The sequence below is a fragment of the Schistocerca piceifrons genome, chromosome 4, assembly GCF_021461385.2.
Source record: "Schistocerca piceifrons isolate TAMUIC-IGC-003096 chromosome 4, iqSchPice1.1, whole genome shotgun sequence".
NCBI lineage: Eukaryota > Metazoa > Arthropoda > Insecta > Orthoptera > Acrididae > Schistocerca > Schistocerca piceifrons.
Genome location: NC_060141.1, coordinates 310261460 through 310276755, shown reverse-complemented (window position 1 = coordinate 310276755; position 15296 = coordinate 310261460). Strand labels below are relative to the sequence as shown.

Sequence of the window (15296 nt, the reverse complement as noted above, 5' to 3'; positions counted from 1 at the left end):
AAGTTTTAATGGTGTCTTGACCATAGAATTGGAATTCACTTCTAAATATAAAATAGACCTCACAGGTCAGACTCACATTAGTAAGACACCATATTGATTATCACCACCTAGAGTAAAGGCCTTTAAAAGGCACATTGAGAAGCTGTTAGAATGGAGGGTTATTACACCATCAAAATCACCTTATGTATCATCTTTTCATTCTGGTGAACATACTACCATTTTTCAGTTCGAGACTGATAAACAGGCATTGAGTTGGGTCCTGGGCAGGCCTCATAAGACCAGGTGAATAGTGCCATGGGTTACCTGAATATTGGCATTTAGGCTTGAGGTTGTGCTCATTATGGGGCACTGAAAATTGGGTTGCCAGTGGTGTTAGTAGACTGGTTAACCCAGAAAATATTGTGGAACAGGATATGTTACCAAGCAAGCATTCTCATCCTGAACAGATTAATTTAATTTCAATGCACTTTCCATCATTTTATGAAGGTATTAGGCAGTATCAAGACCAAGGAATAGTCATGAAGGCCATTAAGGATCAACTAAATAGAGGCGAGTTGGTGACTAGATACTCACTTAGGGAACGAATGTGGGACAGTGAAAGTTGATGGAAAGCCTAAACTGGTAACATCAACGGAGCTAATTTCATATGGATTTAAATATTTTTATGAATACCCAATGGGCAGACATGCCAGTTATTTAAGAACCTGGGAAAAAAATCACAATGGTTATTTGGAAGGGTATGGGTAAGGATATCAAGGATAATGTAAAGAATTATAATATGTGTGTTGTGAGTAAGCCAGTACAAAAGACTAAGGTCAATTTCTTGGCATCCACCCTGGCAGAGACCCCCTTTGAAAAATTATATGTGGGCTTTGTAGGAATGTTGCCTGGAACTCACATTTGTCTAAAGTAGATTTTGGTCTATGTTGATACGTTTTCAATATAATAGAGGGAAACATTCCACATGGGAAAAATTTATCAAAAAACAAAGATGATGTGACTTACCAAACAAAAGCGCTGGCAGGTCGAAAGACACACAAACAAACACAAATATACACACAAAATTCAAGCTTTCGCAACAAACTGTTGCCTCATCAGGAAAGAGGGAAGGAGAGGGAAAGACGAAAGGATGTGGGTTTTAAGGGAGAGGGTAAGGAGTCATTCCAATTCCGGGAGCAGAAAGACGTACCTCAGGGGGAAAAAGGACGGGTATACACTCGCGTGCACACACACACATATCCATCCACACATATACAGACACAAGCAGACATATTTCAATATGGCTGTCCCCATACACATACCTTTAGGTATGAACTCTAGCTGTTCGTGACAATCAGTGATATACAGTTCTCCTTGACTACCTATCACACTTATGACCATCACTGACAGTTAGTACCTTTTTGCTTCACAATTTAACTGAGCATCTAGACTGACAGGTGGAACTTCTCTTGTTAATGACAAAATAACAGCATCCTCAATGGCAAACAGCCGCCTACAGCAGTCTTTGTTATGTGTGCTTTTTCAAACAGTTTTGTCATTCTGGAGCTCTGATTTTTCACAGTCTGTGGCTGCTTGTGATGTCTGCAAGACGTCTCATCAGAGAATAACGGTGTGACAGTCTGTTCAAATGACAAATTTGAAGAGCTGTGTTCCATCATTAATAGCTGTTCTTGCAATAGATGCGCTCCTGTTTGCTGAATGCATTTCCTATTTGCAACTTTCAGAACGGTCGCTTTCTTATAATGGAACAGTCATTTTTAGTTGGCAACAATAAGCACTATACATCACAGAAAAGGAAGCCCTTTAGTCAACTAGCACCCAGACAGGTTGGCTGTTAATGACAACATAAGTGTGATTTTGAGACTTCTTGGTGACTGTTGTGCCCTCACCTCCCTAGATGGTTGCCTTTCTTAGTTTCCTTGAGTTTGACAACCTGGCAATAGCTGGTGCCTCTGTAGGGCAATGAAGAATGGCTACAATTTGTTGACGAGTGATCTCATCCAATGTACAGTGATCGGCTTTGTCAGTGGGTTGATTATAATCATCTACATTTGACAGGTACAAGTAGAATTGCTGTGATGGTTGACATCTGACAGTGTAGTAGCCATCAAAAACTCATCTTCTTTCTGTGCAGTGGTGCACAATGTGTCCAGACATCATCATCATCATCATCACATATATGCTATTGTGTTGTTCTCTGTCCTCGAAATGTGTGTTCTTATGTGGGGCTTTACCTTTGGTGGAGGAGTTGTTTGTAGCCTCATTTTTTTTGGGGCTGGGTTGTTGCTTGATGGCTGCTGCAAAAGTCAGAGTTGGCCATTTTCATTTTTCCTGGAGTGTTCAACAGGAGGCAGAGATTGGTGCTAAAGATTGATACACCTCTTCTTCAAGATTCTCTATTACTTATTGACATTTATGGCTGCTCTCTCTTGCTACTCAGTCTGGCATTTCTGGCTGTTACAAACTGCTATACCTCTTCTCTTACTACCTATATGAGAGGGACGAAGTCATGGTGGCATTCGACAATTGCAATAAGGACCACATTCTGGGATGGGTCATACATCTTTCATCTGACTTTCTCTGTTGCTTTTCTTGATGTGCTGGCACCACTTGTAAATTACTCTGTTGCTGTGAAATCCTTTACCAGAAGAGATTGGTACATATCTTCTGCGACCATTTCATCCAGTGAGATTTTGTTGACTTCTGTCATATTCTGATTCAAAATGTGACATATGGCTAAATTTATTGTGTATGTAAGACTGTGTTATTTCTCCGTGATACTGGAGCCTATTTCACAAAAGTATACTTGCTGGTGATTGTCATCAAATGGTTTCTTGAGTTCGGCCTGGAATTGGTCTTAGCTATTAAGCTTGTCTTTGTTGATATTGAATAACTTCTGGGCAGTGCCATCCAAGTAAAACTAAATGTTTGCCAAAAATTTCACTTCATCCCATCTATTCTATCAACTTGGTCAAATCCTGTCAGCCATTTCATCTAATCCTGATCAGCATCTCTGGAAAACACCAATGGATGCCTGTTCTGCAACTAACATATTGCTGTTTTGTAATCCATTGGTTTCCTGACTATATGGACCTTCTGGCTCCTGCCTGTGTAGGTGATGGCTTTTACATTGCCTAATTGGAGCCACAATTGTGTATGTGTTTTGAAGTACCCAGGGGCTCCACCAAACAGTGTCACATCATAACCACAATCAGAATCCAAATCTGAAAGCAAGGTCGTCAGTGCAGTACAACACTTATTCTTGATGGGAAGTATAGATGAGGTTCGTGCTCACACACTCTTATTCTCTAGCACTTCATGAAAGAATGGTAGAAATATTCAACTTTTGGACTAAGTCCTTCATCAGACTTAGAAAACTTCCATACATTCCCAATGCATAATTCTTACAGACATAGCCACTATCATCACTGGACTCTTTGGGTACTGAGGCCCGACCACAACTGCATCTGGTGGCATGAGCAAGTCTACTTGAGGTGGGTAATGGGGGTATGAAAGAGGTGTAGGGCGGGGTGAGGTGGGATAGTAGGGTCTGTGGGTGCATGCAGGGATCTGTTAGAGACAGGACAGGGCTACTAGGTGCAGCATCAAGAGACTGTACTGTGCCCGCCATCCCTATCCTGCTATCCCTTCCCCTCCCCACCTCAACCATCTTCCATATCTCCACTGCCCACCCCTAAATAAAATGCTGCTGATCTCAGCCGCAGTCAGGCTTTAATGCCCAGAGAACCCAGAAATGACAATGGCCATGTGTGTGGGAGTTGTGCTTGTGTGAATATGTGAGAATATTTTTTTACATTTGATGAAGGACTTTGCCGGAAAGCTAAATGTTTGTATTGTTCTTTTACATTGTACCTGTCTCCAACTCAGTGCCTCCTTTACACGTTGTTGTTGTTGTTTTTGTTGTTATTGTATCCTGGATTTCCCACTGTTTAAGTACTTTATTATTTTAGGTAGCTGTTGTTGTTGTTGTTGTTATGGTGGTGGTGGTGGTGGTGGTGGTGGTTGTGGTCTTCAGTCCTGAGACTGGTTTGATGCAGCTCTCCATGCTACTCTATCCTGTACAAGCTTCTTCATCTCCCAGTACCTACTGCAACTTACATCCTTCTGAATCTGCTTAGTGTATTCATCTCTTGACCTCCCTCTACGATTTTTTACCCTCTGCGCTGCCCTTCAATACTAAGTTGGTGATCCCTTGATGCCTCAGAACATGTCCTACCAACCGATCCCTTCTTCTAGTCAAGTTGTGCCACAAACTCTTCTTCTCCCCAATTCTATTAAATACCTCCTCATTAGTTATGTGATCTACCCATCTAATCTTCAGCATTCTTCTGTACCACCACATTTCGAAAGCTTCTATTCTCTTTTTGTCCAAACTATTTATCGTCCATGTTTCACTTCCATACATCGCTACACTCCATACAAATACTTTCAGAAACTACTTCCTGACACGTAAATCTATACTTGATGTTAACAAATTTCTCTTCTTCAGAAACACTTTCCTTGCCATTTCTAGTCTACATTTTATATCCTCTCTACTTCGACCATCATCAGTTATTTTGCTCCCCAAATAGCAAAACTCATTTACTATTCTAAGCATCTCATTTCCTAATTTAATTCCCTCAGCATCACCCAACTTAATTCGACTACATTCCATTATTCTCGTTTTGCTTTTGTTGATGTTCATCTTATACCCTCCTTTCAAGACACTGTCCATTCCGTTCAACTGCTCTTCCAAGTCCTTTGCTATTACAATGTCATCGGCGAACCTCTAAGTTTTTATTTCTTCTCCATGGATTGTAATACCTACTCCGAATTTTTCTTATGTTTCCTTTACTGCTTGCTCAACATACAGATTGAATAACATCAGGGAGAGGCTGCAACCCTGTCTCACTCCTTTCCCAACCACTGCTTCCCCTTCATGTCCCTCGACTCTTATAACTGCCATCTGGTTCTGTACAAATTGTAAGTAGCCTTTTGCTTCCTGTATTTTACCCCTGCCACCTTCAGAATTTGAAACATAGTATTTCAGTCAACATTGTCAAAAGCTTTCTCTAAGTCTACAAATGCTAGAAGCATAGGTTTGCCTTTCCTTAATCTATTTTTTAAGATAAGTATCCAAACTGATCTTCCCCGAGGTCGGCTTCTACCAGTTTTTCCATTCGTCTGTAAAGAATACGTGTTAGTGCTTTGCAGTCGTGACTTATTAAACTGATAGTTCGGTAACTTTCACTTGCTTTCTTTGGGATTGGAATTATTATATTCTTCTTGAAGTCTGAGGGTATTTCGCCTATCTCATACATCTTGCTTACCAGATGGTATAGTTTTTGCCTGGGCTGGCTCTCCCAAGGCTATCAGTAGTTCTAATGGAATGTTGTCTTCTCCCGAGGCCTTGTTTCAACTCGAGACTTTCAGTGCTCTGTCAAACTCTTCACCCAGTATCATATCTCCCATTTCATCTTCATCTACATCCTCTTCCATTTCCATAATATTGTCCTCAAGTACATCGCCCTTGTATAGACCCTCTATATACTCCTTCCACCTTTCTGCTTTCCCTTCTTTGCTTAGAACTGGGTTTGCATCTGAGCTCTTGATATTCATACAAGTGGTTCTCTTTTCTCCAAAGGTCTCTTTAATTTTCCTATAGGCAGTATCTATCTTAACCCTAGTGAGATAAGCCTGTACATACTTACATTTGTCCGCTAGTCGTCCCTGCTTAGCCATTTTGCACTTCCTGTCAATCTCATTTTTCAGACATTTGTATTCCTTTTTGTGTGCTTCATTTACTGCATTTTTATACTTTCTCCTTTCATCAATTAAGTTCAATATTTCTTCCGTTACCCAAGGGTTTCTACTAGCCCTCGTCTTTTTACCTGTTTCATCCTCTGCTGCCTTCACTACTTCATCCCTCAAAGCTACCCATTCTTCTTCTACTGTATTTCTTTCCCCCATTCCTGCCAATTGTTCCCTTATGCTCTCCCTGAAACTCTGTACAACTTCTGGTTTAGTCAGTTTATCCAGGTCCCATCTCCTTAAATTCCCACCATTTTGATGTTTCTTCAGTTTTAATCTACAGTTCATAACCAATAGCTTGTGGTCAGAGTCCACATCTGCACCTGTAAATGTCTTACAATTTAAAACCTTGTTCCTAAGTCTCTGTCTTACCATTATATAATCTATCTGATACCTTCTAGTATCTCCAGGCTTCTTCCATGTATACAACCTTCTTTCATGATTCTTGAACCAAGTGTTAGCTATGATTAAGATATGCTCTGTGCAAAATTCTACCAGGTGGCTTCCTATTTCATTTCTTACCCCCAATCCATATTCACCTACTACGTTTCCTTCTCTCCCTTTTCCTACTATCGAATTCCAGTCACCCATGACTATTAAATTTTCTCTCCCTTCACTATCTGAATAATTTCTTTTATCTCATCATACATTTCATCAATTTCTTCTTCACCTGCAGAGCTAGTTGGCATATAAACTACTGTAGTAGGCATGGGCTTCGTGTCTATCTTGGCCACAATAATGAGTTCACTATGCTGTTTGTAGTAGCTTACCCGCACTCCTATTTATTTATTCATTATTAAACCTACTCCTGCATTACTCCTATTTGATTTTGTATTTATAACCCTGTATTCACCTGACCAAAAGTCTTGTTCCTCCTGCCACCGAATGTCACTAATTCTCACTATATCTAACTTTAACCTATCCATTTCCCTTTTTAAATTTTTCAACCTACTTGCCCGATTAAGGGCTCTGACATTCCACACTCTGATCCGTATAACCAGTTTTCTTTCTCCTGATAACAACATCCTCCAGAGTAGTCCCCACCCGGAGATCCAAATGGGGGAGTATTTTACCTCCGGAATATTTTACCCAAGAGGACGCCATCATCATTTAACCATACAGTAAAGCTTCATGCCCTCGGGAAAAATTATGGCTTTAGTTTCCCCTTGCTTTCAGCCGTTGGCAGTACCAGCACAGCAAGGCCGTTTTGGTTAGTGTTACAAGGCCAGATCAGTCAATCATCCAGACTGTTGCCCCTTCAACTACTGAAAAGGCTGCTGCCCCTCTTCAGGAACCACATGTTTGTCTGGCCTCTCAACAGATACCCCTCCGTTGTGGTTGCACCTACGGTATGCCTATCTGTATTGCTGAGGCATGCGAGCCTCCCCACCAATGACAAGGTCCATGTTCATGGTGGGGGGGGGGGGGGTTTAGGTAGCACTAATCATTATAATCGCACATGATATCTGAGATCTTAACCAACAATTAATAAAAGCCTTAACTTCTCTGCTGTATGTGTCTGAAAGCTATATGAGAGTAATCTGATAGTATATTCACAGTTGACCAGAAACAGTATTGAATATTTAACAGTTTCACTACTTTCACTGATAACTCTATTGTTCCATTTCACGGATTTAATAGCTTACTGGTACTGATCTTACTATATTTCAGCTTGCAGTGGTTTTATTCGTAAAGTTACATATACAGTTGATACGGCTCATGCTTTTAACAACCTCAATATTTCTTATTACCATAGAGTATTATTAATTTTTCACAGTGATCAGGCTGAACATTATGACCACTTACCTAATAGCTGGTAGGTCCACCTTTGGCGTGGATAACTGTGGCGACACATCATTGCTTGGAAGCAACAAGGCGATGGTACGTTACTAGAGGGAGTTGACACTACATCTGCACACACACACCACCTAATTCTGGGGAGGGTGGGGGGGGGGGGGGGGGGGTGTTGGGAGGGCGATGAGCACTGAAGCCACGTTCAACTATATCCCAGGTGTGTCCAGTTGGGTTTAGATCTGGCAGGTTTCCAGAACATCAGTTGGAATTAGACACTGTGTTCTGCAAACCACTCCATCACACTCCTGGCCTTGTGACGTGGCACATTATATTATTGAAAAATGCTGTTGCTGTCAGGAAATATGATTGTCAAGAAGAGGCATATGTGGTCTTCAACTAGTTTATGATACTCTTTGGCTGTCATGGTGCCTTGCACGAGCTCCACTGGACCCATGTATGCCGACATGAATGTTCCACAGAGCATAATGGAGCTTCCAGCAGCTCATCTCCATCCTGCAGTACAGGTGTCGAGGAGCTGTTCCCCTGGAACCAGTCTGCCCAGCCTACAACATCCAACATCTATAATGAGGGGTGGCCACCTAACTCCACGATGTCTGGTCATGGTTTCACCTACGGTTCTCCACATCTTGAAGACACTCGCCGTAGCACTCCCATAACATCTGACAATTCGTGCAGTTTCTGAAATGCTTGTGTAGAGCTTGTTTACCATCACAGTTGCCATAGGTCAAACTCAGATAGATCACCCACCTTCCCATTCTACACATGGACAGGATGCTTACTGATACTATATGCACTGTGCATGTGTCTGACTATTAATCGTATCTCGCCAGGTGACACTGCTATCGCTGCGATGTGTTTATATTGATAGTAGGTTTTTGGTCATAATGTTCTGGCTGATCAGTGTATATCAACAATATTATGAAAAGGATAGATTGTTAATCACCATAAAGATTACACTTTGAGTTGCAGACAGACTCGATCAAAATACTGTTGCACATTTAGCATTTGGCCAAAGCCTCTTCAGAAAAGAAATAGCACACCCATTCACACAAGCAGGCACAACTCATGTACACACGGCCACTATCTCTGTTCGCTGTGGCCAGAATGCAACTCTCACATTGAAGAAAAGCTGGAATCTGGAATGAGGCTGGAATGAGGGAGGGATAGCATGGTGCAAGTGGGAGGAGAGATCGCTATCTAGTGGAAACTGTAAGGACTAGATCCCAGCAGGACAAGGCTGCCTGGCACAGCATTGGAAGGCTGTAGGGGAGGGAGAGGGGGTGGGGGTGGTTTGAAGTGGGATAAAAAGGAGAATAGAAGGGGAAAAGATCAGTGAATGCATTGGTGGAAAGTGGTGCACAATGAGGGTGGGGGGATGTGAATTAGGAAGTGGTGATAGGACAGAGGGGGTGGAAACTGCAGGGTGAAGGGTGCGTGACTGAAGGTTACCATTGGTTGTGGCTGAGATAATTTAGAGAGCAGAAAATGGATTGTAAGGATAACTTCCATTTGAGCAGTCCAGAAAAGCTTCCAGTGGAGATGAGGGTCTAGAAAGTCCAGGTATGAAGCAGCCATTGATATCTAGCATATTATGTTCAGTTGCCTGTTGTGACACAGGGTGGACCAGCTTGCTGTTGACCACAGTTTGGCAGTAGCCATTCATGGTAGTGGAAATCTGATTGGTAGTCATACAAATATAAAAAGCAATGCAATGATTGCAGCAGAGGTTGTATATGACACTGCTGCTTTCACAGGTGACCCAACCTCTGACAGGATAGGCTAAGCCTGTTACATGGTTGGAATAGGAAGTGCTGAGTGGGTGGATTGTGCAGATCTTGCACCTGGATCTTCCGCAGGGATATTATCCCTATGGCAAGAGGGTGGGATTGGGAGGGGCATAGTGGTGGATTATGATGTTGTGGGGGTTGGATGTAAGATGAAACGTCCCTTAAGGAGGGGTTGGAAGGATCTTGGGTAGGATTGGTGTCCTTCATATCAGGGCATAATGATAGTTAATCAAAGCCTTGATGAAGGATGCAGTTCAGTTTTTCCAGTCCAGGGTGGCACTGGGTGATGAATGGGGAGGGGGGCTGCATTCCTTTATACCTGGCTCTTTGGAGTGGTGCAAGAACTGGAGGTGTGTGGGAAGATGGCATGGAAAATCTGTTTGTGGAGTAGGTGTGGGAGACAGTGCCTGTCTGTGAAGGCCTTTGTGAGACTCACAGCATGCTGGGCAAGGGAGTTCTTGTCACTGTAGATATGCCATTTCCACTAGGCAGGCTTTATTTTTTGGTGTGCAGGGTGATACATCTACTGTCCATCTTTCAATCCCTGCAACAGAAACACTTCTTTGCCAACAGTTCCTACAACCAGAGCCAACTTAATCCCTAAACTGAACAGTTCATGCCATCATCCAACTGTGACCCTTCCTCCCTCCCAACCACCCCCTGGTCCCCTTCCAGGAATTCGTTACCTCCAACTTGGCCTCACCATCAGTCCCTAAGTACCTTCATGAAAACACCAACCTTTCAGCAGAAGACAGTCACACACAGCTTCAAGACAGATCCTGACCTTATCATCCTACCTGCAACAAAAGTTCCCCACTCTCATTATGAATTGCAGTGATTACCCGACACCTCCACCTTCAAACCCTGCTAGCGTGATCCCATTCCAGAAGTCCAACATTACCTCCAATCCCTGCTTAATACCTTGGCCCCTTCCCAGAACATCTGCCCCAAATCGATTTCCCACCTCACCTGTATGACACCCTATGCATCCACCTTCTATATGCTCTCCAAAATCCACAAACCCAACAATCTTGGATGTCCCATTGTAGCTGGTTATTGTGCCCCGTTGAAAGAATTTCGGCCCTCATTGACCAACACCTCCAATCAACTGCCCAAAATGTAGCCTCCCACGTCAAAGATACCAACCAATTCTTTCAATGGCTCTCCAACAACCCTACCACACCTTCCTGGATCCCTACTCATCACTGTTAAGACTTCCCTACACACCAACATCCCTCATGCCCATGATCTTGCCTCTATTGAACTTTAACTCTCCCAGCATCCTTCAGACTCGAAACCCACTACTTCATTCTTGTCCTAACACACAGCTACACACATAAATACACAGCACAGACATGGGCACCCGCAAGCAACCTTCTATGCCAGCCTGTGTAAGGGCAGTCTAAAGGAAACCTTCCTAGCCTCACCAAACCCCAAATCCCTGGTTTGGATCAGTTTTATTGACAATATCTTCATGATCTGGACTCAGTGTCAAGACACCCTATCCCTCTTCCCTCACAACATCAACACCTCTCCCATCCACTTCACCTAGTGCTCCTCAGCCCAGCTTGCCACCTTCCTCCTCTCTAGTGGCATCATCCACACCTATATCCAAATTAAACCCATCAATTTCGATAGACACCATCCTTCCCACACAAAAAAAAATCAGTTCCTGGCCACCTGGGGACGGCATATCTGCAGTGACAAGAACCCCTTGCCCAGCATGCTGTTAGTCTCACAAAGGCCTTCACAGACAGGCACTACCCCCACCTACTACACAAACATATTCCCCATATGCCCTCAATCCTCCCACCACCCCCCAAGAACCAGGTATAAAGGAGCCCCCCCCCCCCCCCCCTCCCTCCCTTTTGTCACTCAGTACCACTGTGGGCTGGAACAGATGAACCACATCCTTCATCAAAGCTTTGATTATCTATAATCATGCCCTGCTATGAGGGACATTGTACCCAAGATCCTTCCCATCCCACCAAAAGTGAGATTTTGCCTTTCATCCATTTCCTGTTTCAGCCCTGTCACAGACTTACCCTATCCCATCAGAGTTTGGATCACCTTTGAAAGCAACCATGTCATGTACCAGTTCTGCTGCAATCATTGCACAGCTTTTTATATTGTCCACCATTATGAATGGTCATCAAGCAAACTGTGAGCAAGAGTGAGCTGGGCCGCCTTGTGGCACAACAAGCAGCTGAACATAACGTGCTTGAGTTCAGTGGCTGTTTCACACCTGGGGCGTCTGGATCCTTCCCTCCACCACCCGCTTACCTGAACTGCACAGATGGGAGTTATCCTTAAAAGACATTTTCTGCTCCTAAAATTACACAGCAACAACCTGTGGTAACGTTCAGTCCCCACATCCTCCACCCTACAGTTTTTGTCCCCTCTGTCATATCACCTCCTCCCAGTCCGTATCCCGTCATCCTCAGTGTGCACTGCTCACTGACTGACACTGCACCCATTGATATTAAACCATTCTTTTCTCCTCCCCCCTCTCTGTTACTGCTCCTCCCCCTCCCTCCTCCATAGTCTCCTGATGCTTGGCAGCCTTGTCCAATTGCCATCTAACCCCATGCTCTGGCAGACAGCGCTCTTCTCTTCCCACACCTGTACTCTGGCTTGTTTCTCTCCCTTCCCCACCCCACTCCAGATTACTGCTTTCATTCAATGTGGTAGTTGCATTCTGGCTTCAGTGGCTAGAGATAGTGGTCAAATGTGTGTGCCCGAAAACTCAATGTGTAACAACCTTTTCATTGCTCCTGACACAGCTCAGTGTGTTATCTTTACATTGAGTAGCAGTTTATCCTTTTCATAATATTGTGGATACTCAAACGTGGAATATATATGCCACAAACGGTACCTGATTTTGCCATAATCTCTTAATATAACATCCACTACTCGGACATGGTATTCTGATAAGTTTCATTTTCAGCATTGGCTGGTTGCTACTGAAGCAATTTCTTTGTTTTAGTGGAAGGGAGCTGTTATAAACTATGGTAAATGTTATACTGTGTGCTCTTTGCCTGTTCTGCAATTGACGGTCCTTCCTAAGTTGTGTGAACAATTCTGTTGCAAGTGAACGATTGACTTTAAATTTGTTGTTTACATTACTCCTGAATTCTGCTTTAATATCTTTCATTTGTAGTATAATTTCTGTGTAATTATTGATTAGTTTGATGTGAAAAAAATGCTTTTCCTGATCATACTTCATATATGTATGACATCTGCATCTGAAGTTTACTGGTATAACCCACCCAACAGATCTTTACTGTTAAGAAGTCAGTGTTCAAGTGTTTCTTGTGACCAGTAAGAAATACTGGTTGCAGCTACATTCTTCTAAACATTATTGCCAATGGGTGATGCAAAATTTGACATACTCGAGAAAAGTGAACACTAATTTTAACTCAAATAGAACTTAATTGTATAACAGGAAGGTTCAGTCAAGAGAGCCAACAAATTATGAGGCAGAATGGCTGCCCATTACTTACTTCCAGGAGACAAAATGTTTAGTATGCTAATGGACACAAATGAAGTGAAACATTTTCTGACTTTCAGAATCAACTTTTCTGTCCTTAGAAAGGAGTGGAGGATAGGTTGGTGATGGTAAAAGGAGGACAGATCCAAGGTTGAGAGGGACCCAGAAGGGTGTACCTATAGTGAGGGTGGGAATAAATAGTACTATAACATTAAACCTTTTTTTTTTGTATATGTGAGCTACTCTATGTCTGCACTGTATAGTGATTTTTTTCAGTCATTCCACTGTTTGTATTCCAGCTATTATGTTTCATTATGTTACAAAATAATTGATAATTCAATTAGTTGAGTTCATTGTTTGTATACAGCATGATTTATGACCACTTCTTTTTTTTCCCTTTTTTTCAGCCTTGTACGCAACAGTGAGAATCCCCGAAACATCACTGTAGGGTGGAGAATTTTAAGATGTTTGGCAAAAAAACCAGGTGTGTGCTTTGGTTCATTGCTGAATGCAACTGTTATTAAGGATTTGTTTATAGGCACCAAGCCACCAAACAATCCTCAGGAGATACTTCTACTTGTAGAGTGGTGCCTTGAGAGGGGGAGCGATCTAGGTAGGTTTTCCAGAATTAGTGAAACATGTATTGGAATACATTTGTATAATAACTTAGTTAATGTAACACACTTCCAGATTTCAAAGCGTAATTTCTAAATTATTTAGAGTTAATTGTTTTTGTATTGAGGTAGAAATCTATGTGATTTAATTTTGTTTTGTATCGTTGTAGAAAACGAAAGCCAGAGTAGTGCTCAAAAAGAAATATCTGAGAAAAAAATAGCAATATATTTTTAAGAAAAACTTCTTCACAGGTTGACAGGCATATTGTCGTGTAATCCTTTGCTTGAGGAAGAATCCTCAGTAGTATATGGTGAAGCACACTAGCAGTTATAAGTCTCCATTCATTGACTTAAATCTTGGCAGTAATGCTTGTTGTCTTTATCCCAAAATAATCATTTACTATCACTTTGTGTTCTTATATTAATTTCCTAAACACAGAAGGGCCACAACATTCAAAGAAGATGGTAATTCATTAATTATGCTATTTTGCTGCCAATTTTAAGTTTTAATAACTGCACATAGAACTGTGGCAATAGTTACCATTTTTCATTATGTCCTTCATTTTTTCTCATTTGTGTATAAAACTGAGTAGACAGCCTTCTGCAATGAAGGAAATACTGACCTCAGGAAGGTGGAAGGAGATGGGGGGAAGAGGGACATTGTGGTAGGGAACAGTGCAAGTGATGACACAGAGAACTACAGTTCCTCACCCCTTGTATTCTTTGTTGTTTGCGCCAGTGAGAAACATTGAGCTGAACCTATTGGTTGGAAACACACACTATTACCACAATGTCACTTTTATTGCAGCTTCTATCAAATTAGAATAATAAAGCTCTATTGTAAATTGTATTCAGAACTTGAAGTTGCATGATCTCCGCTCCAACATTATTCCCAATTAGCAAGTGTTACAGCCAGTTGGTGTGCCAGTTAGTTAAGCATAAAGCTATTTAACTTCATGACGTCACATCACTTTGCTTTTAGTGCAGATAAACTTCAATAATGACAAGAGAATTTACTGCACCAAGTTTGAAGCTAAGATTGAAAATTAGTTACTAAAGTAATGTACATATGCTTGAAGTGAAGTGATTTTGGCAAAAGTTTTAAAAAATAAGCTTCTGATGTGTCAGAAATGAAATTTTTATATTCAATGTGTTTTGGCTATGTGGACTTGAATCTTTAAAGTGAAAACAGTTCAAAAACTGATGGTTGATGGTTACTCTGTGAGTAATATGAATGGGTTTTGATGATCGCTATGGGAGAGAGAAAGTAAACAAAGGGATTAGAAAGCAGACTAGAATGCTAGAATGGAAGATTTAATTGTGGCCACAAAGAAAATGAAATTGTGGTTAGGACAACGTTCTACCAGATAAAAGTGTAGCAGACAAGTCAAGAATGTTCATAGTTGAATTTGATGAGATAGGAAAATATGTAGATGATGATCTATTGGAAGTTGAGTAGATGTCACATGAAAAAATGCATTTTATTTAGTGCTGTGGACATGGAAGTCTTATGATATAACTTGAAGCTTAAGTACTCCAGACAGCTCGACGTATGAACTTTCCAGCGACATCTTCTGGTCCGTTTCTCATGGACCCTCCTCTCGTGTACACTTTATTTAAGGTAATGCGATGGAGATATTCTATATGTTCATTTTACGCAAGATAACCTTATGCATTTTGGTATATTTTGCAGCCCTGTAGCAAGTACATGTCAACTGTGGATAACAGGAGGCTGGTGGAATGGACACCAAATTTCGTTTTAACCATTTACAGGAAAAA

General features: G+C 41.8%; 1 protein-coding gene across 1 annotated transcript in view; it reads left to right on the top strand.

Annotated features, from left to right (window-relative positions):
* LOC124795469 (ubiquitin carboxyl-terminal hydrolase 35) overlaps window positions 1-15296 on the top strand; it is a 124236-nt gene that overhangs the window by 25897 nt on the left and 83043 nt on the right. The window contains exon 3 of the mRNA XM_047259502.1: window positions 13311-13516. Coding sequence (XP_047115458.1) covers window positions 13311-13516 — 206 coding nt within the window. The remainder of the gene's footprint in view (window positions 1-13310; window positions 13517-15296) is intronic.